Below are 22,561 nucleotides of genomic sequence, written 5' to 3' on the forward strand. Positions count from 1 at the left end.
CAGGCGCGGCCGGGTGGCCGGCGACGCCGCAGCATCCTCGGTGCGGGCGTGTCCCTGCGGCTGTGCCCGTTCTCGTCCTCCTCGTCCTCGTCCTCCGCGGGCGGCCGGCGCGATGGCGAAGCCGCTGACGGACGGCGAGAGGCGGAAGCAGATTAGCGTGCGCGGGCTGGCGGGACTGGGCGACGTGGCCGAGGTGCGGAAGAGCTTCAACCGGCACCTGCACTTCACGCTCGTCAAGGACCGCAACGTGGCCACGCGCCGCGACTACTACCTGGCGCTGGCGCACACGGTGCGCGACCACCTGGTGGGCCGCTGGATCCGCACGCAGCAGCGCTACTACGAGCGCGACCCCAAGGTGAGGCGGCGCGGGTGGGGAGGGACCCCCCCAGGGCGGAGGGAGCTGTCCCCAGGTGAGGGGAGACCCCCCAGGGTGAGGGGAGACCCCCAGGGCGGAGGGAGCGGTCCCCAGGTGAGGGGAGACCTGCAGGGTGGGGAGAGACCTCCGGGTGAGAGGACAGTCACCCCAGCACGCCCCAGTGCTGGGCGGCCTCAGCTGCGGGGAGGAGCCCTCAGGTCCGGAATGCGCTGCCCCAGGCGCGATCCCTCCTCGGAGAACTTCCTTGGGTTAAGGTTGGCCGACGTAAGGAATCTTCAGTTCTTTTTACATTTTCCGCAAGTGTAGGCTTCTGGTAGAAAAATACGAAGTACGCCGGAGAATGTCACTCATCTCCTCCGTTATCAACTGCGTCAAACACAGCTGTCCGTTCTTCTACGTCGTTTCCTGTTCTTAATTATATACACACTTTTTAAGAAGCATGTGGTGCATACAGTTTTGTGGCTCTTCTGCTTCGTGTGTAGCTTTCCACACAGCTTTCCGAGTCACTGAACATGAGTCTCCTGTATCACTGGTAGTTTTCAGTGTGATGGATGTGTCACAGGCTTGGCCAGGCCCCTGCTGCCAATTTTGTTTGGTTTTAGTTTTTGTTTTTCCCCCTTGACCTTGGAGAGCTTTATCCTTTCTGTGACGCTAATATAGAGTGAAAACAGACGCACCTGCAGGCCCGAAGCCAGTTTGCAAAGCCCTGACTTGCAGTGTCCTGGGCACTGGGCATGGCTTTAGTGATAGTATTTTACAATATTTTTGTGGGGGGTTAAGAAATGTTAAATAATTGCTAAGACTGAGACTGGGGGCTTTCCCAGACTTACTCTGGGGCACTCTTTTTCTAAAAGAGAGGTGGTGGAAAGGACAGGTTTGTTAGGACACAGACTAGCCTCTTCATATTTAGTGTGCAAGACGGTGAAGAAAGAAGTGGCCCCAAAGGGCTGAAACGGGTTATCTCAGCAGAGGCTTGGGATGACTCTGCCAGGGAAGCTGGCCAAGAGGCAGTGGCTCCCCCAGAATTCCCTGCTGACGGCAGAGCTGATTTGCTAAATCATTGTTATTCGTGTGGCAGGTGACGGTGGCATATCGCTGATGGCACTTTCAAGGGCATTTCCCTGCAGCTGGACCAGAACATACCCAACACTGTGGGGCCCCCTCAGAGTGCTGATGTTTAGATCCTGAAAAGGCCAGTGTGGGCTCAAGGGTTACGGAAATGACCTTTCATGAAGGAACTCATCCCTCTAACAAAACAGGGTTGCCTGCTCCTCACTGGGCTCTGCTGTGGCAGCTAGAGGCGAAACCTTTCTCTTTAAAGAAACTGCACAGCCTGTGGAAGGAAGGTTGTCTGCCTCTCCCGGGTAGGAAGGCCATTTAAAAATGGAAGCTTGGAATTTAAGTGCTTCAATCTGGCTAACTCACGTTGAAAATAACCCCCTCATTTCCTTTTCCTGTAAAAGTTACATGTTTGCTTGTAACGAAGAAACAAGCTCCAGGAGGATGAGAGAGTGAGGGGAGGTGGGTGGGATCCCAGGAATAACCCTGCAGAGCCCCACCCCGGCCTGGGGTGGCCTCAGCGGTGCCACCACTGCACTTGAGGCTTAGGTAGCCTGACGGCCAAACAATGCATTACATTGCTTTTATTTGATATTTCTATTTACTTTAAAACAATTATGCAAGTCCCTGTTGTAAGAGAACAAATTAAAGAACAGATAAACCAGAGGGAAAAACCTAACTGTAATCTCACCACCCAGCGGTAACGCTAAATGCTACAGACATCTTGTGTTCCACACCTCCTGTGCTGTTTTCATCACGCACAGCAGCATCTGGCCACGGGCACCTACTGCTTCACAGCTCTTCCAGGCACTCTATTTTTGGTAATAGCAGAAACTGTGCTCAGAGGAGGCGTTTCCAAGCTGCCTGGCAAATTAGCAAGTCAGAAAATCTGGCTAAAATTGAGAAGATTGCACTTGGCAGGAGACGGCACTGAGTTCTAAAGACAGCTCAGGGAGGCTCTGTTTTTTGTTTGTTTTAGTTTTTTTACTGAGGTATAGTCATTTTACAATGTGTCAGCTTCTAGTGTACAGCATAATGTTTCAGTCATATATATACACAGACATATATTCGTTTTCACTGTAAGTTACTACAGGATATTGAATATAGTTCCCTGTGCTCTACAGAGGAAATTTGTTTTTTACCTATTTTCTATATAATCATTAGTGTTTGCAAATCTCCAACTCCCAATTTATCCCTTCCCACCCCGTTACCCCTGCCCATAACAGTAAGATTGTTTACTATGTCTGCGAGTCTGCTTCTGTTTTGTAGATAAATTCATTAGTGGCCTTTTTTTTTTTTTTAGATTCCACACATGAGTGCTATCATACGGCATTCTTCTTTCTCTTTCTCGCTTCACTTAGAGTGGCCGTCTCTGGGCCATTGGCGCTGCAGATGGCACTGTTGTGTGCTTTTTTCCGGGAGTCTCTGAAGCGATGGCAAGGTCCGGACTCCACTGTAAACTCAGGAGCAGAAGAGAGCAGGGGGAAGGGCCGGCTCACACGGCTCCAAACTCCTTTAGCCCTGGCTCTGCCATTCAGCCTGTTTGACCTTGGGCTTCGGTGGTTTTCTTAACTTTACTTGGCCTCAGTTTTTTCATCTTTAAAATGAGGAAGGTCATCTGGGTAATCCATTTCTGAGTCCATAGCCATTCTAAAACATTATAGTTTTATGTTTGTTTATAAAGTGTTTCCATTTTATATTGATACTCCATCCAAAAAGAATTTGAGAATGTTTAAGTGAGGTCTGACCCAAAAGGTTCCGCTTAACAGAAGACCTCATAGAGAAAGTTGGGGCAAGACAGTGAGGGTAGGAGAACAGGTTAAGTTCAGGTGCAGGTCAGGACACCAAGTGCAGACACACGTTCTGGCAGCCAAACATCCAGTTACCGAGTCAGGGGAGCTGTGCAGCAGCTCCAGGACGGGCAGGTGCGAGGCTTCTCCCACGGGTCTTTAAAGCGGGTGTTGTACTACCATGTGGACAGCTGGTCCGACTGCGTCCCTGCAGTGGGTGGACTGGTCAGTTCTCCATGCTTTTCCCCATAAGCTCGTGGCATAACCGTAACGATAGACTGAGGGAGGGCAGTTCCACCACTGGGGCCCAACTGTGGTCTCAGATGTTTCCAATAAGGTAATCACAGTTAATCTTACTGTTTGGCTGAACTGGGAGTTAAAGGAAGAGAATCTAGACCAGTGTTTCATAGTCTTGGCTGCCCACGACCCTCACCTCTTAAGTTTTGTATTAACTAGCCAGCAGTGAGACCAGCGCTGGAATTTTCTTGAAACACTCAGTCGTCCTGATGTGTCTGAAGTGTGAAGTTGACCTTGTGTCCCCTGGGCTGGCTCCCACGGGAGCAGAGGGCTCACAGAAGCTGAGGAGGGGCAGGCGTCTGGGCTGCCGGTCACGCCGACAGCGTGCCGAGGGGAAGGCGGGGTCACGCCACCGCTTCATGGGACGAGGAGGCCGCCGAGTGCGCCATGGGCTTTTCGGAGGGCAGTTCAGCCTCTGCTCCTGTGGGCTGTGATGGCTGACTCCCTGTGTCAGCTTGGCTGGGCTACGGTGCCTAGACATTTGGTCAAATATTATTCTGGATGTTTCCATGGAGGTATTTTCTGGATGAGATTAACATTTGAATCCGTGGATTTTGAGGACAATAGATTACCCTCCATAATGTACATGGGACTCGGATTACTTGAAGGCCTGACCAGAGCAGAGATGGACCCCCTCGCCCTCCCCCACCCCCTCCTCTCCCACCCCTTCCTCTCCCACCCCTTCCTCCTCTCCCATCCCTCTCCAGAGAAGGAATTCTCCAGAAGAAGGCCTTTGGAGTCCAGATGCAGCCTGTTCTTGGGTCTCCAGCCTGCTGGCCTGCCTCCCGGATTTTGGCCTTGGACCTCCATGATCATGTGACTCAGGTCCTTGAACTAAATCTCTGGGTCTGTGTCCTGTTGGGTCTGTTCCCCTGACAGACACCCAGGTGCCGTGTGGCTGCGTCTTTGCGTCTTTATGAACGACTGTACCTGATTGCTCTGCTGCATCCCTGCCCTTTTTAGATGATTTTTTTATTTTACATGATTTCAGACTTTAAAAGTTGCAGAACTTCCCATTTGCTCTCCACCCAGATTCCCCAAGCCTGAAACATTTAAACACATTTGTTGTGTCTTTCTCTGTATAAATACACTTTTTTTCTGAACCATTTGAAAGTAAGTTTTCGACTTCGTACTCCTTTCCTCCTAAAAACTCACATGTGTGGTTCGGAAAAATCAGGGAGACCCCCTTACAGACCACAGTGTCTGGAAAGAGCTCAGGACGCTGCCACGGCGGCGCTGCCCCCGCAGACCTTCCTGGGCAGGCTCGCACCCCCAGGGAGACCCACACAGTCGGAGCCACGGAGCAGACAAAGGCAGGCGACAGGTCGCTGACTCTGGCCTGCGCTCTGCAGAGTGGGGTTCTTAGGATATGGCTGAGGGGAGAGAAATGAACACAGAGATGTAGAAGACCAACTGGATGGCAGAAGAATCTGGTTAACTGTTTTCAGCGGGATCTCCTGGAGCAGGATTTCTGCGTGATTTCGGTTTTAGCCGAGTGTCTTTTTCTCGACCTTGAAACGTCGTGTAAAGGTGAGAGGAACCCTGTTTAAAACACTGACTTAAATGCCGAGCCGTAAATACAGCCCGGCATGGTCCAGATCACGCAGTATCAGCTGGCCGGGCTCTGGCCTCTGTCAGAGACTCGGAGACTCGCACGGTTACCTGGCTCTGGGGTGGGAGGGAGGGGGCAGTCCGTCGAGCTTCACAGCAAATCAGATGAAGGCAGGGCTGTGAGGCTGCGAGGTCGCGGAGGCCACAGTAAGGTGGTTTCCCGCAGAACTGAGTGATCTCTAAGGTTCCTGTAAGTTCTCACGTTCTGCACTTCACTGCAGTTTACGTTTCCCAGCTTGACCTTGAGCAAGCAGACCTGTGTTCTAAGTACTAGCACCTAAAATAAAAAAGGAAATTGGTGCGCCACAGTGAGACGGAGTCCGCCGGTTCCTGGGGAAGCCCGGTTTCCCCGGAAGTTACCTCTGCGCTTGCATTGCCTTCGTGGCTAGGCCTCCCTCCGCAGACACGGCCGTGGTTTTATAGCGCTGTCTCCTCCCCGGAGCCCCTCAGACCCAGTGGAGGGGGCGCTGTGACACAGTCAGTGGGGACAAGGATGCGCCTCCGCTGTCTGGCAAGTGGGAGGTGGCCCCAGTAGCCTTGGAGAGGCTGTGTTGGGTCAGGGCCAGCTCTGTCTGGCAGGAGCCGGCAGGCCGCCGTGGGAGCCACGTGGGGTGACACAGCTGCGTGGCGGTGCGGCCGTGGCAGCAGCTCGCAGACCAGGGGCGTGTGGCGGCGTGCCCCGGGCACGGGGAGACGGGCCGGGCCGGCCCTGCCTGTGGACCGGGCTCCTGCTGCTGGTGGAAGTGGCTGTCCACCGCTGCGTCCTGTCACCCCACATGCTCGGAGGTCTTTATCCCCCTTTCCTGCGGAGTGGTCGGGCCCTCCTGTTAAACGAGAGCTCTGAGCCCACGTGTCGGCGCGGGAAGAGGGTCTGGAGGTCTGTAACCAAAGCTGTTCGTCTCGGCTGCGGGCGGGCACGGGGAGACCAGGCCCCTGAGGTTAGGCTCCGTCCTCGCAGCCCGAGCTCGCTGGCTCCTGGGTCCTCGGGAGAGCGACACGTTGTGTCATGTTTGTGTTGATCATGTTTTCATCTGTTTGTGTCGAGGAGCTTTGTGCTTCTCTGTGCGGTTACCTGCTGTGTGGGCTTTGCAGGTAATAAATACACCCACTTAAAAAAAATTAAGGCTGCCTCTAGGCCATTAACACTTGTTACAGTCATATTGCAAAGAAGGGTCCCTGCGAGAAAGACCAGCACCCTACTTCACCCCTGTGGGGGCCCCCCGCCCCAAGTATCAGGCTTGGGGTCCCTGCTGTTCTCGGGCTCAAGCTGGTGAGTGTCTGTTCCTCGATGCTTCCTGAGCCGGGAGGCCCTGTCCGAGGTTGCACAGGGCCACCAGGAGGCGGGTGGGGCTGGGGTGGCCTCGGGCCTGCAGCAGCTCTGCTCCAGGTCGGCTTGGAGCCGGCCCTTTGCAGGTGAGCCCGCAGCTTTTTCTTGGACCAAGCCTGTGCCCTCAGGTGCTTTTTTCAGAATGCCTTTGTTAGTCAGGTTTTGCACCCTTCCCTGAAAATCTGGCCTGGTGAGGGGCCCAGCAGTGCTCGAGCCCAAAGCAGACAGAGAGGTGCTGTCAGAGAGGCAGGGTGACCAGTTTGCCCCACTGTCACGGCAGGAGCCGGGATGGGACCCAGCCCACGTGGTCCAAATCTGTGCGTCTGGTTCTGTGGCTTCTCAAGCAGGCCTTCTTCAGTTTCATGGTTTCACACTGAACCACCTTAAGGAAACTGGCAAGTCAAAAGTCAACAGGTGAGGAAGCTATGAAAGTTCTCAAGTCACACGGACAGAAACAGCCCCAGAGAACGAGGCACAGACCCCTAGTCAGAGCTCCAGCCGAGCAGGGCCTGCAGCAGTGGCCAGCCTTCCCTGAGCGGGTGGTGTCCAGGGGACCTGGTGCTCCACAGCTGCCCTCACACGGGGTGCTGCGGGGGCTGCCTGGCCCATTTGCAGGACTGAATACAGTGCTGAACCCTGGGCATCTGTGATCAACTGGGGAGGAAGATGAAAGAGATTCAGAGGTTTTAAGACTAGGCCCAACATTTTATGCTTCAGCACCCGTCCCTTCGAGATAATCAAGCTGTTCTCATAGTGCTGGTTAATGCAGTTTTATAAAACCACTGGGGGAGAGACCCGGGGGAGGTATGTGGGGCAGAAACGGCCTTCAGTGTGCACAGAAAAGGGATGTCCATGCTCAGAACTGAGACTCACACTCGCCCGGACAGCTGGGTTTCGTCGTCTCTGTGTTTGCAGGTCGGTTACTAAGCCCTGCCTGGGGGAGGGGCGGCACCTGCTGTGGAAACCGCACAGGACAGTAGCTCCGTTCAGGTGCAGAGTGAAGAGCGCCCAAGGTGCGGAGGCCGGGAAGGAGCCGTGGGCTGTGAGCGGCGGCGGCAGCTCTGTGGGGCCACCGGAGCTCCGCCGCGTGGGGCTGAAAGGGCCTCGCGGTTGGCAGGGGGCTTCTGCGGCCGTGCGTTCGTGTGCTCAGACAAGGGAGAAAGAAGCTGTCCGACTGAACTGTGTCTCATTCTTCTGTGTGTATGTGCACATCCTTTTGATTTGCAGATTTAGTTTGTATGGAAAGTTTTCTTAAATTACATGTTGAAGAACTTTCACCCTTCAGCCTCTTTCTTCAGGGACCGCCGCCACGCAGGTGCTAAGTGTCCTTTGTCTTCATGAGGACATTTTTCTCTCCAGCCCCCTTCAGGGTTCTCCCCCGTTTTGTTCACTTTTTGCCGACTTTGTGTTTCCAGCTGTTTTGCACTCGGTGCCTCCGTGTCTGTGGTGGTTTCATGTCCTGTTTATTTTATTTCTTTGGGTCCTTTTGTTTCCTCATCAGTGTTTCTTTCTTTCTTTTTTTTTTTTTTAATTTTTTTAAACACCTTTATTGTGCTGCGATTCCTGTACAGTGAACACACATTTCAGGTGCGCACTTCGATGAGTTCCGTCAGCGTTTCTTGGTGTCTTGGATGGGCTGTGCTGTGAATGTCGTGCGTCCCTTGGTGAGTGCTGGGTGTCCTTTGCCCGCTGTATTTCCTGTCTGCTTGTTTTTATTTTCGGGATTGGAGATCTCAGAGAGGAGAGGCTTCGTCCTGAACCGGTGGCTTGCTGCTGGATTTTGGGGCGGGGGCCTGGTGTGCGCAGCGTGGAGGGAGCGGCCCCTCCCAGGCTCCCAGTTTTGTGGGTGTGTGTGTGTGCCCACAGGTACAAGTGTGTGCTCTGGGTGTGAGTGCTTGTACTCGTGTGTGTGCACGTGTGGGAGTGTAGAGTGCTCTGTCTTCTCCTCGCCAGCAGTGGGCAGTCCCCGCTGCCCCACCCGCAGCTTGCCGGGGAGATGATGCGAGGGCCAGCCTCCCTCAGTTTCCACCTTTGTCTCCTTAGTGTTAGTGAGTTTTAGGGAGAAGTGGGCAGAGGCATTTTTATTCAATTCTCTTTACAACTGGAGATACTCTATTTTATTTTGTTTTATTAATTTATTTTTTTAATCAACTGTACTTCAGTTAAAAAGCAAACAAACAAACAGACAACCCGTTTAAACTACGGGCAGAAGAACTGAACAGACGTTTTTCCAAAGGAGGAAATGCAGACGGGCCACAGGAACGTGGAATCTACTCAGCATCACCAGTATCAGCGACACGCAGATCAGAATCACGAGACTCCATCTCACCTGTCAGAGTGCCCGTCGTCAGAAATGACAAGTGTTGGCGAGGGCGTGGAGAAAAGGGAGCCCTTGTGCACTGCTGGTGGGAATGCAAATTGGTGCAGCCACCGTGGAAAACAGTATGGAGGTTCCTCAGAAACCCGAAACCAGAACCACCGCATGGCCCAGCATTTCCACTCCTGGGCGTACACCCGAGAAAAACAAACATTAATTCAAAAAGATACATACACCCCACTGTTTCTAATCACCAAGATATGGAAGCATCTCAAATGCACATCAGGAGATGAAAGGATAAAGATGTAGCAGATAAACACAGTGGAACACAGCTCACCTACAGAAAAGAAGGATGTTTTGCCATTTGCAGCCCTTCATTCACTTTTTTTTTTTTTGCACTTCAAAAACCAGAATTTTATAACTGGCATAAACATTTCCATTGCATCAAAAAGAACAAAATACCTAGAAATAAACTTAACCAAGGAAGTTACCTATACTATGAAAACTGTAAAACACTGATGAAGGAAACTGAAGATGACACAAAGAAATGGAAAGATTTCTTGTGCTCTTGGATTGGAAGAATCAACACGATTGAAATGGCCATACGACCCAAAGCAACCTGCAGATCCCCATGCAACCCCTGTCAAAATACTCATGACGTTCCTCACAGACCTAGAACAGACAGTTCCAAAATCCACATGAACCACAGAGGACCCCAAACTACCAAAGCAATCTTCTGTAGGTCTTTTTTTTTTTTCCTCTTTCTTCTTTTTGTTCTCTTCTCTTATGACTTGATGACTAGAGAAGTTTCTGTAACATTAGTTGTAAGGCTGGTTTGTTGGTGCTGATTTCCTTTAGCTTTTGTTTATCTGTGAAGCTTTTGATTTTTTCTTCAAATCTTGCTGGATAGAGTATTCTTGGTTGTAAAATTTTCCCTTTTCATCACTTGAAATACATCATATCCCTTCTGGCCTGTACAGTTTCCGCTGAAAAATCAGCTGATAACCTTATGGGAGTTCCCTTGTATGTTATTTTCTGCTTTTCTCTTGCTGATTTTAGTATTTTCTCCTTATCCTTAATTGTTGTCAATTTGACGACCATGTGCCTTGGGGTGTTCCTCTTTGGGCTGATCTTGTGCGGTACCCTCTGCGCTTCCTGGACCTGGGTGTGTCCTTTCCCAAGTTGGGGAAGTTTTCGGTTAGTATCTCTCCAAAAGTTTTCTCAGGTCCTTTCTCTCTTCTCTTTCTGGGACCCCTGTAATGTGGATATCTGTGCGCTTCATGTTGTCCCAGGGTTCTCTTAAACTGTCCTTGTTTCTTTTCTTTCTTTTTTCTGCTCTGCAGCAGTGATTTCCACTCATCTGTCTTCCAGCTCACTGATCCCTCCTTCTGCCTCACTTAGTCTGTTCTTGGTTCCTTCTAGGGTGTTACTCATTTCAGTGATTTTTTTCCTTCAACTCTTGGGTATTCTTTATATTTTCTAACTCTTCGCTAAAAACTTTGCTCTGTGCATCTATACTCCTCTTGAGTTCTCTGAACATCTTTGCCATCATTACTCTAAACTCTTTCTTGGATAAATTGCCTGTCTCCACATCACTTGTATCTTCTGGGATTTTACCTTGTGCCTTGTCCTGGAAGAGATCCCTCTGCTGCCTCATATTGTCTATCTTTCTATTTGTATATTTAGGTAGATTAGTTACTTTCTCGACCTTGGAGAGGTGGCCCTCTGTGGGAGACATCCTCTGCGTCCCAGCAGTACACTCCTCTCTTATCACCCAAGGAGGTATTCTGTTTTATATACAATATTTATGGAGATAAAATTTAGATACTGTACAGTTCACCCATTTAAGGTGTACAGTTTGGGGGAGGGTACAGCTCAGTGGTAGATTGTTCACTTAGCATGCACGAGGTCCTGGGTTCAATCCCCAGTAGCTCTGTTAAAAGAATTTTTTTTAAGTGTACAGTTTATTCGGTGGTTTTGGTATTTTCAGGGTTGTATGGCCATCACCACAGTCAATTTTAGAACGTTGCATTTCCCCAGAAAGAAGCCCCGCACCTTTTAGCGGCTGCCCACCCTAAACTCCCCATCCCCCACCTCAGGCAGCTGCTAATCCACTTTCTGTAGATTCACTGACATTTCATGTAAGTGGAGTCATGTGGCAGGTGGTCTTCTGTGACTGGCTCTTTGGTCCAGTGTAATGCTTTCTGGGTTTGTTCTCGCTGTGGCATGTATCAGTGCTTGATTCCTTTTTGTGGCTGAATAATATTCCACTATGTGGATATACCACATTTTATTTATCCATTCATACACACTGATGGACATTTGAGTTGTTTCCACATTTTGGCTATTAAACACAAGTTTTTTAGTGGCTGCAGGCTTTTGTTTCTTTGGGGTATGTGTCTAAGAGCAGAATTGCTGGGCCACATGGGAATACTGGCTCACTTTTTGGGGACCTGCAGACTGGCGTCCAAAGTAGCTGCACCTTTTTACATTGTAACCAGCCATTTTTCATGGTTCTGATTTTTTCAGATCCTAGCTAGTGTCTGTCATTATTTGGTGACTTACTGATCATAGTCATAGTGGTGGTTGTGAAGTGGCATCTCATTGTGCTTCTGATTGGTATTTCCCTCCTGATTGGTAGTGTGAGGCATCTTTGTATGAGTTTATGGGCAGTTTGTATATTCTTTGGAGAAATGTCTGTCCAGCTCCCTTGCTCAGCCAACCCTTGGATTTTCTTTATTACTGAGTTGTGTATATATTCCTGATACAAATTTCTTACCAGTTGTATGATTTGCAAAAATTTTTTCCCAGAAGAACAAAGCTGGAGAGATCATGCTCTGACTCCAGGCTGTACTACAAAGCTATAATAAACAAAACAGTGTGGTGCTGGCACAGAAACAGACATGTGGATCAGTGAAACAGGCTGGAAAGTCCAGAAATAAACCCACACACTTAAGGTCAGTTAATCTATGACAAAGGAGGCAAGAATGTACAATGGAGAAAAGAAAGTGTCTTCAATAAATGTTGCTGGGAAAACTGGACAGCTACCTGTAAAAGGCTGAAATTAGAACATTCTCTAACGCCATATACAAAATAAACTCAAAATGGATTAAAGACCTAAATGGAAGACTGGGAACTATAAAACTGGGTGCTATAAAAGCCAGAAGAAAACATAGGCAGAACACTCTTTGATATAAATTGTAGCAAGGAGGTTTTTTTTTCTCTTAAGGCAAAGGAAACTAAAGCAAAAATAAACAAATGGGACCTAATTAAGCTTCAAGCTTTTTCACTGCAAAGGAGACCATAAACAAAATGAAAAGACAGCCTACTGAATGAGAGAAAATATTTGCAAATGATGCAACCAATAAGGGGTTAATATCCAAACATATAAATGACTCATACAACTCAATAAGAAACAAAAAGAAACCTGATTAAAAATGGGAAGAAGACCTAAATACTCATTTTTCTAAAGAAGACATACAGATGGCCAACAGGCGCATGAAAAGATGCTCAAAATTACTAACCATCAGAGAAATGCAAATCAAAACCACATTTGTGTGTGGTATGAAGGGCGCCCAGCTTTATTGTTTTGCCCTTGGATGTCCAGTTTACCTCATGCCGCTCATTGGAAAGACCTCTTCCCACCAGAATTACATGGGCACCCTTGTTGTGAATCAGCTGACCACACCTGTGAGGGTTTGCTGGGCGCTGTTGTAGTCCAGTGCTCCGTGTGTCTGTCCTCGGGCCAGTCCTGCGCAGCCCCGTGCACTGGAGTTTTGCAGTGAGGGTTTGAGACTGGAAAGTGTGAGTCCTCCAATTTTGTTCTTTCTTTCAGTGTTATTCTGACTGTTCCAGGTCCCTTGCGTTTCCATCTCGGTGCCGGCATCAGCCTGCCCGTCTGTGAGGAGGCCAGCTGGAGTGCTGACAGGGATTGTCTGAATCTGTAGATCATTCTGGGATTCTTGCCAGCTTTGCGGTGTTGAGCCCTCCAATCCACTGACACAGGATGTCTCTGCACTTTGTTAGGTCCCCTGCCTCTGTGCTTTTCAGGTTGGGAGCCCCTTTCTAACTGGCCTATCCTTTCAGGCTGCGTCTCAGTTCTGAGGACAGTAGTTTAAGAACTATTACAACCTCACTAATTATCAGAGAAATGCAAATCAAAACTACAATGAGGTATCACCTCACACCAGTCAGAATGGCCATCATTCAAAAGTCCACAAATGACAAATGCTGGAGAGGCTGTGGAGAAAAGGGAACCCTCCTACACTGCTGGTGGGGATGCAGTTTGGTGCAGCCACTGTGGAGAACAGTATGGAGATTCCTCAAAAGACTGAAAATAGACTTACCATAGGATCCAGCAGTCCGACTCCTGGGCATATATCCAGAGAAAAATATAATTTAAAAAGACACCTGCACCCCAATGTTCATAGCAGCACTATTTACAACAGCCAATACATGGAAATGACCTAAATGTCCACCAAGAGATGACTAGATAAAGAAGATGTGGTATATTTATACAACAGAATACTACTCAGCCATAAAAAGAATAAAACAATGCCATTTGCTGCAACATGGATGGACCTGGACATCATCATACTAAGTGAAGTGAGCCAGAAAGAGAAAGAAAAACAGCATATGGTATCACTTACATGTGGAATCGAAAAAAAGAACACAAATGAACTTATCTACAAAACAGAAACAGACTCGCAGACACAGAGAACAAACTTACGGTTACCAGGAGACAAAGGCGGGGATGAGGAGGGATAAACAGAGTCTGAAAACTGCACCCCCTGGGGAGGGATGGAAGGTTCGCTGTCTTGATTGTGGCGGTGGCTTCATGGGTGTCTCTGTCTATCACAAGTCACCAGGCTGTGCGTCTGGAATATGTGCAGCTGAGCACGGGAAGCGTACCACAATAAAGGTGCTGAAAACAAACAAAAAGCAAACCGATCTACGACAGCGGGTGTGAAGCTGGCAGCCGGCAGGTGGTCTCCAGGGCTCCGTATGTGTTTCTGGGCAGCTGCTGGGCGCAATTCTAAACCAGGTCGAAACAAGCCCCCGCCAGCCTGTCGCTGCAGGGACCGCGGCTTCCCAAGCTGGTGGTGCAGGGCTCACGAACCCAAAGACCCTGCCAGGCCTTTGCCCTCCCTGCGTTCCGCAGCCCCTAGGAAGATGGATTTTTAAACTGTATTCTGGACGTTGTACCTTACAGGGAAGTAAAACCGCAGTGCAGTCCTCTCCACCTGGGTTCACATCGGGACCGACACCCACTCTCATCCCTGTGCACGCCTCACATCTCAAGGCTGCTTTTGTTTTTCGCCTTTTATTCAGAGGTAGTGTTAGGTTTTCAGGGTTGTGGTGGAGTCTAGCATCCCCGCGTCCCCTTCACCGCCCCCTGCGGGCAGCAGCGTGACAGCCAGTGGCACGGTTTCCAAAACCACTGTTGGCTCAGCGCGTCTTCCGACTTAACTGGTTCTTCCTCCGCCGTCCTTCCTCCGCCCCTGGATCTCGTCTGGTTGCAGCTCTGCAGTCATTGTTGCTCTTTCCTCGTCTTCTCAGGGGTGCTGGTCAGGCTACCTGACCACCTGATGGGGTCAGGGAGCTCAGGGGGAGGGCACCACAGAGGCCCATCCCCTTCCCGTGACAGCCGGTTACCATGACCTGCTGCTGGTGATGTTCATCTTGATCCCGTGGGGAAGGTGGTGTCATCACCACCGTAAACTGAATTCACACGTTTCCCTCTCTGGACTGTTGACCACAAGGGAGCCGTCGTGTCCAGCCCACCCTCAGGGGGAGGGGGATTGAGCACCACTCCTGGAGGGAAGGTACCCGAGAATCTGGGGGGAGTTGCCCGGAGGCCGTGCGGAAGCCCCAGGCAGTCCCTCCAGCGCAGTGGGCAGGCGTCTGCTGCGCGGGGGTGAGTCTCTGTCCTTCCCGCCCCGTCTGCTCTTGTTACCTGGGGTCTCCTGTGAGACCCTCCGTCCCCGTGACCTCTCCTGGGCCTCACTCCGGACGCTGGCGGCTGCCTGGGGCCCTGGGTGGGAGCAGGACTGCGGGCCGGGTCTCGGAGCAGCTGGTACTGGACACGCGAGGTGTTAGCGCCCTGCCTGGCCCCAGTGGGGGTCGGCGGTCGGCCTCCCCGTTTCCTCGCAGGCTTACCTCTCAGTCACCAGATGGAGATGGACGCGTCCATCCACCCATCCCGTGGTGTGGACCTTGGTCTGCACCGAGTTCTTACTGGAGGCAGCAGGAGACATCCCTGCCCCGCGGGGCTGCTTCGCCCCACGCAGGGGCTGTGGTCTCCTGCTCGAGGGCGCGGCGGGAAGGAGGCACTGCTGAGACCTGACTCCATGTGTCCTGGGGGCCTTGTTCCCGCCCAGTCCTGCCTCCCCGCCCTCAGGGGGAGGTCTGCCTGTGTCCCCTGGGGGGCTCCAGGAGGGCAGTGAATGGGGCCTCTGCTTCCAAAGGGCCACAGTGGGCACTGCCCTGGGAGCTGGCATTGGCGAAGGCTGGAGGGCGGGCTGGTTTCAGGGTGTGCGGGGCCGTGCAGAGTTGACCGGTGAGGCCTTAAGTGGGTCCCCCGGGCACCGCGGCCTCCCTGAGCGGGAGGAGGCAGCGTCTAACATGCTTTCTGCTTCCCCAGCGCGTCTACTACCTCTCGCTGGAGTTCTACATGGGCCGCACCCTGCACAACACGATGGTGAACCTGGGCCTTCGGAGCGCCTGCGACGAGGCCATGTATCAGGTACGGCGCCAGTCCGGGCCCCACACGCCCGCCCCGTGAGGGGAGCCGGGGAAACAAGGGTTGAGTGGGAGGCAAGGCCTGGGCTGCCAGTGCGCCAGGCTTTGAGGCTTCCCAACCGCCGGACCCCTCGCCGCCCAGGCGGACTTACCTCGGCCAGAAGAGGCGGCCCTGCCCCTGCCTCTCTGCTCTGGAGCTAGTCACCCGCCTCCAGCCCCTGCCAGACCCCCACTCAGAAGAACCTGCCTTTGCCCAGATGCCTTTACTGGCTCTCACTCTCCTGGAGGCTTAATCCTTTCACGGGTCACCCGCAGTTTTACAGCAGAGCTGGAGTTGGTCACATTTGTTTTTTTGTCTCCTCCCCCCCACCTGGACGCTTGGGGTGGGACTCCAGAGGGTGAACCTGCAGCCTCCTGGCCTTTGCACATGTGGAAGGGGGCCTCACTCTTGGAAACTGCTGTAGGAGTCAGTATTTTGAAATTCAGTTTTGAAGTTTGAAAGTATTTTGAAATCTTACTTTGAGTCAGATTGCTGCATGTGTTTGTACCATTTGATTTAATAGATATTAAATCATTCCTCTATGAGTTTGCTGTTTTTATTTTCTCACAACTTTGCTTTCACCCTTCGCAGTGTATCAGATTCTCAAAGTGTGGTCCGGAGAGCCCCGGGCCCCAAGACCTTCCCGGGCTCCTCTAGGTCGGGACTGACTCCGTTCTCTTGTGTGTGCGGTGGGCCGTCAGAGGCTCCGTCCCGTGCGGTGCCACACGAGAGGGAAGCAGGATGTGCATTAGAGAGATTTGAAGAAATATAAAATACTCTTTTTAGTACACTTTTTTAATTTTAAAAAATGTAGTTATTTTTTCATTAAACCATAGCTGCACCCTCACCACCTTGACCGTTAAGTCTTAAGTCTTTTGGCAGCTTTTGAAATACTTGGGAACTTTCATTTTCATGCGTTGATTAAACAGATTTTTTTTTAATTGAAGGAAAGTTGCTTTACAATATTGTGTTAGTCTCAGGGGTGCAGCACAGTGACTCAGTGATGTGTGTGTATGTATATGCCTGTATTCTTTTTTTCAGTTCTTTTCCATTATAGTTTATTACAAGAAATTGAATCTAGTTCTTTGTGCTGTACAGTGAATCCTTGTTTATTTTATATATGGCAGGCTGCATCTGTTAATCTAATACTCCCCATTTGTCCCTCCCACCCTTCCCCCTGGTAACCGTAAGTTTGTTTTCTACGTCTGTGAGTCTGTTTCTGTTTGGTAAATACGTTCACTTGTGCTATTTTTTAGATTCCACAAGTAAGTGCTGTTATCTGGCGTTTGTCTTTCTGTCTCTGTCTGACTGACTTCACTTAGTACGACCACCTCCAGGTCCATCCACGTTGCTGCAAATGGCGTTATTTTATTTTTTATGCTGAGTAGTGCTCCATTGTATAAATATCCCACATCTTTATCCAGTCATCTGTGATGCACCCCCAAGGCTGCTTCCATGTCTTGGCTGCTGTAAATAGTGCTGCTGTGAAAACTGGGGCGGATGTATCTTTTTGAATTATGTTTTTCTCCGGATGTCTGCCCGGGAGTGGGACTGCTGGACCCTCTGGTAAGTCTGATTTTGGTTTTTGAGGAATCTCCCTACTGTCCTCCACAGCGGCTGCACCAATTTATGCTCCCACCCACAGTGTAGGAGGCCCCCTTTTCTCCACATCCTAACACGATTTTAACATTGGATTTTCAGGTCTACAAGAAAGCAGACTCTAACCTTTGATAATTTGCTCACAAGATTTAAATAACTTTCCACCTGTTGCTTAAGGGGAAATACTACATAGTATTAAAATGTTACTTCTCTTTTTACTCACAGCTGGGGTTGGACCTCGAAGAGCTGGAGGAAATAGAAGAGGACGCTGGCCTTGGGAACGGGGGCTTGGGGAGGCTGGCAGGTAAGCCTGGGCTCTCGTCCAGGACAGGCTTCTCCTGACCAGTGCTTCAGTCTGGGAGCAGTGCCCACGGGGCCAAGCGGCTGCCTAACCTGGCTCACCTGTCCCAGCGGGTCCCGTCCCTACCCCGACTGCCGGCGGGCTCCTTCCTGCTGGCTCCCAGTCGCCTTCCCTGCCACTCAGTGGTGCCACTGGCCTTCCCCATGGCCTCGGGTGACAGCCCATGGGTCTGAGCCCTGTGGCTCCTGGAGCCACGTCCCTGTTCAGCCCGGGCAGCCCTGAGCCTGCTGTAGCGTGCCGTGCCCCTCCCACGAGGGTGATTTACTCAGAGCGAGCCCAGGGCTTGCGTTTGTGGGCCCGGGCCTGACACCCCAGGCCCTGTGCCTGCTTGGTGAGTTGGTGAGTTGGCGTGTATGTCATTTGCTGGTGTTTTCATGTGGAGTTTCAAATTTTTCTCTTTTTAATTTAATCCAGAAGTTTAATAAAGCTGTCTTCTGGATCTTTATTCGGAACATTGTGATTTGTCTTCAGGACATTTCGATCAGAATGAGGGCTCGATTTGGTGGCGTGCACTCACCTTCTTGGGGCCCCAGGGGCACTCTGACACCTTGGTTTTCAGCACGTGGATGGTGAAATGCCCCCTTCTAGCCCCTGTTTCTGTGTCGTCCTTACCCAAGTCGGGGGAGGTATTTCGTGGTGTCACCCCACCAGGCAGATGGCTTTCACACGGAGTGTGTGGAGGCCGGGGAGCCTGCAGCCTGAGTGAGGGCAGTGTGTTGTGCCGGGCCAGCTTGGTGGTGTTCTGCGTCGGACTCAGTCTCCTTCCCACACCCCCATGAGCTGGCCCGGCCCCAGGCACTTGGGGTCCCTGTGCCTCTTCCCGAGCATAGGGCCAGCTGGTCACCCCAGAGTCGCGGCCTGATGCCCCGCGGGCCAGCCCTGCGCCTGCTTGACTTGGTAGCCAGGCCTGGGCTCCAGTGGCCTCCAATCTGCTGAGTGTCTCTGGTCCCAAGCAGCTCTTTGTGCTGGGTTTGCAGCCTGCTTCCTTGACTCGATGGCCACCTTGGGTCTGGCAGCGTATGGTTATGGGATCCGCTACGAGTTCGGGATTTTTAACCAGAAGGTCGTCAATGGCTGGCAGGTGAGTGCGGCTTGGCTCCCTCGGCCACTGGCAGCCTCGTTTGCACAGAGGCCAACCTTCTGCCGTCTCCCTGACACTTGCGGGGGAAGACGTCCGAGGGGCCAGAGGCTGGGCTCTGCAAAGCTCTGAGGAAGGGTGAGCCTCTTCTGAGGCGTCGGACAGCCAAGCAAAATGGTCAAGGCTGCCTGGGCGGAAATGCAGCCCCACCCTCTCCACTGGGCGAGGTGTGCGTTTCCCTCAGTTTGGCGTTTCAGAATGGAAGGACAGCTCTCCACGCAGCTGGAGAGTAGTTTGTTTAAACAATGTGGAGTCCAGAAGCCAGAGAAAGCAGGGCCAGAGTTAGGATCAGAGTCTGTAAGAGGGAAGTATCGCAGTCTGCGTGAAGCCCTCGACCTCGGCCGCGTTTGGGTCCTGCAGGTGTGCGCGGCCGTGCGCGCTCACCAGCGTTGTGCCTGAGCCCTGGGCACGCCGCTGTGTGTATACTGACTGAAACATAAACGCATGGCGAGCACGTGCACGCTGCAGTGTCCTGGAGGGCCGTGCAGAAATCTGCAGCTTACTTTGCGCCAGAAACTAACGGGTGGGTGGGCGGAGACGGGGTAGACCAGGCACACGGCCTAAGGAGCCGACTCGGCAGCGCCCAGGTGCTGGGTGGGCTGTCACCGCCAGTTCTCTGGCATTTCCGTGTGTTTGAAGGCGCTCAAGGTATGCTGTCAGCCGAGAGAGGCCTGAGCAAAAGCAAAAAGAGACAAAATGCTTGTACCATCGCTGAACCTACAGAAACGCTCCCTCCAACCTTGAAGAGAGGAGAGCACTTTCCCTCCGGTGCCTCCCGGGTGACTTTGCTCACGGTCGCGTGTGCGCCTTGGCTGCGCCCCAGCCTTGCACGTGGGCTCTGGCCCTTCCTGGCTCTTCTGCAGTGAGACAGCGGGTGTGTTTACAAGACAGACTGAGGTTCCTCCCGCCAGGGGGGTGTTAGGTCATAGGGAGGAAGGTTTTGGTTTTCTGTCTGTCAGTCTGTTTGGCCACAGACACTTCTTTCTTCTGGTTCCTTGTTCCTGTACCTCTCACCATCCTGCTTAACAATTCAAAGGCAGTCCTCAGATGACAAGCGAGTGGTAAACTTGCCCTCGTCCCTCCCCGTTGTCCAGGGAGCCAGGCAGGCAGAGTGAGTGTGGCTGTAGCACGTGGAAGCATGGTCCCTAAGCAGCCTTGGTGGCCAGCCTGCCTGTCAAGAGGGGTCTCTGGAGGGGAGACCCCATGCTTCTTGGATCTGGGAAGTGCTGCTTCTGCAGGCAACTAACTCACTGGCCTGCTCTGAGGAGACAGCCGGGTTGGGATGCTGGCGTCTCATCACATCCAGGGACAGGCCACTGGGAAGTCAGGTGGCAGGACAGTCCTGCTAGGAGCGCCCTGGAGCGGACCACGGTGAAGCAGCCACCATCCTAAGATGCTCGACGACCCAGCTGCTCTTTCTGGGGACCAGCCGTTAATTCACAGACCCCTCAAAATAACATACGTCGTTAAATTGGAAGAAAAAAGATTTGATCTCATTTAAATTTTAGTTAATTTAGATTCGTAATTCTTCACTCACTGCCCCGACAAACTAATTTATTCCATCACTTGGAAGCAGAGAAAGTCCCCAGGGCAAAGGGAAGAGCAGCCCCACCAAACGCTGCTTCTCCAAGGCTGCTCGGGGCCGTGGGCTGCGTCTAGCTTGTGGGAATGGCTTTTCCGTATTTTCTGGTTTTAGGTGGCACTGGGTGCAGTTTTGGGAAAATAAGCTGCCTTGAGGAAGGCGCAACAGAGGTGGTGCCTTCCGGTGGCGTCGGGCACGCATGGGTCTGTAAAGCCGCTTTCAAAGCAGTGGACTGCCAGTGATTTTTCGTTTACATCAGCCTGACTGAGATATCAAGCGGTTTTTAATGTATTTAAGGAGCAGGGCAGCCATCCTCACTGTATTTCCAAAACATTTTCGCCACCCAGCGAAGAGACCCTGTCCCATTCACAGCCCTGCCCCAGTGCCAGGCAACACTGTGTCTGTGAAGTGGCTTCCTGGACACGCGGTGTGGATGGAGTCACCCAGGACGTGGCCTGTCCGTGTGGCGTGCCTAGACTTGTTCACGCTGCGCCTCAGGACTTCTTCCTGTTTGCTGCTAAGTTCAGGGCGTTCTTAATGCCTTGTCACTTCGATGTATTTTTCTGAATTTGATGAGTTTTCTTGTTGAATAGTCCTCAGTGTTCATTGTTAAACACTCAGCTGTGCCGTAAGTAGGCCGCGGTTTTTGTTTCCGTGCTGGTCGGCGTCCCCAGGACCCACCTGCTGTGGGTCCCTTGCAGGTGGAGGAGGCCGACGACTGGCTGCGCTATGGCAACCCCTGGGAGAAGGCCCGGCCGGAATACACGCTCCCGGTGCACTTCTACGGGAGGGTGGAGCACGGCCCCGAGGGCGTGCGGTGGCTGGACACGCAGGTACCGCGGGGCGTGGCTGGGGCAGTGTGGCTGGGAGGTGTGGCGCTGGGAGGTGTGGCTGGGGCGGCGTGGCACCAGGCTGCAGACAGTGGGAGACGCTGACTGAGCTGCCCTTCACAGTGTAGTCAGTGTTGCGTTGGGTCGAGACCCACAGTAGTATAACGACAGGCAGGATGGTCCTGGGCAGGGACAGGCACTGACACCTGGGTGTGACTGGCCCCAGGCTCTCAGTCGTGTCCCCCAGGGCATCTCGCCAGTAATTCTGAGCTGTCGGAGCCCTGGGCATGTGGGGCCTTGGGTGGATGTCCTGGAAAGGAGCGCCCCCACCCCACTGGGCCCTTTGGGGGAACCAGGGTAGGAGCACCGAGCACTTGGCAGAGGGGGTATATTGGCTGCAGTGGGCACCGGTAAAGGGTGCATGTCTGGGGCATAGAGCAGGCGAAGAGGCTTCACGGCAGGGTGGCCACGGTGAGGGAGGAACCTCTGTCGGCCCGTGGGGTGGGCAGCTGAATGAAAATGGGGCGGGTCCATGAGGCCTGGGAAGTCATGGGCATGCAAGAGTGAGTCGTCTGGGTTCTCTGCAGCGTAAGTGATCCGTCGATCTGGCACCCGGGCCAGAGCGGCTGGCAGCCTTGGAATGCCGTGATGAGCTGTGTTTGATTTGAAAAAGCAAGAGTGGTGTCTGGTTTTCAAGCTGTATCCACTCGTGGAAGAGTGGGTGTGGGGTGTATGAGGAGGCCCAGGCTGCCGGCATCCCACGCGGATGTGACGAGGGCCTCAGCCTGGAGGGCAGGCTTGCCGGGCAGGGGTGGGGGCTGGGGGCAGTGGGTTGAGGAGAGGCGAGGAGGGAGGGTGACGCTGGGGCTTCACCTCAAGGCTGCGTCCCAGGGCCCTTTGTGGCTGTCAGGACCGCTTCAGCTCGTGGAGCCGCATGGAAGCACCACCACAAGCTGGCCAGAATCCGAGGGTCCGAGGGCAGAAGTGACCCTGAGGCTTGTGCCCCTCTTCCTGAGCTTGGTGGGAACAAGGCTGAGGCTCCTGGGCAGGTGGGATGGGGAGGGAGGGGGCAGCCTTCTTCAGGGGGAGCAGGTGCAGTGTGTTCTGTTGGGAGGGGCTGTGAGGCTGGCTGAGTTCTGCTGAGGGTTCGAGGTCAAGGCTTGTGGCAGGAGGGGACGTGGGACATGGGTCGAAACAAGTTGTCTGTGGGCAGGAGGTTGCTCAGGCAGTGCTGAGTGAGAAGACGACAGGCGGGACCGGGCACGCGGGAGGAGTGGCTGCCGGGGATGGAAGCAGGCAGAGCTCGACAAGGGAAGCTGACGGGGAGTGGAGTCAGGCTCACCCCCAGCTGCCTCATGTGCTCCTAGCTCTGGACGTGGGGTGGGCGGGCCGGCATGGCGCCGGGCAGGCTGGGCCTATTCTGAGCAGGAGCAGCCACGGAGGCAGAGGCAGCCTGCGGCTTCCAGAGGGTGGCAGGCGGCCAGGCCTGTGGA

At 52.7% G+C, this 22,561-nt stretch overlaps 1 protein-coding gene across 2 annotated transcripts in view; it reads left to right on the forward strand.

Annotated features, from left to right (window-relative positions):
* PYGB (glycogen phosphorylase B) overlaps positions 1-22,561 on the forward strand; it is a 37,828-nt gene continuing 15,267 nt past the window's right edge. The window contains exons 1-5 of one of the 2 annotated variants that reach the window (XM_031434361.2): positions 1-355; positions 15,421-15,522; positions 17,383-17,461; positions 18,496-18,599; positions 20,940-21,071. In XM_031434361.2, the coding sequence (XP_031290221.2) occupies positions 113-355; positions 15,421-15,522; positions 17,383-17,461; positions 18,496-18,599; positions 20,940-21,071 (660 nt within the window). In that variant the 5' untranslated portion in view covers positions 1-112. The remainder of the gene's footprint in view (positions 356-15,420; positions 15,523-17,382; positions 17,462-18,495; positions 18,600-20,939; positions 21,072-22,561) is intronic. The other variant, XR_010376706.1, reaches the window with a different exon arrangement.

This window comes from Camelus dromedarius, chromosome 18, assembly GCF_036321535.1.
Source record: "Camelus dromedarius isolate mCamDro1 chromosome 18, mCamDro1.pat, whole genome shotgun sequence".
NCBI lineage: Eukaryota > Metazoa > Chordata > Mammalia > Artiodactyla > Camelidae > Camelus > Camelus dromedarius.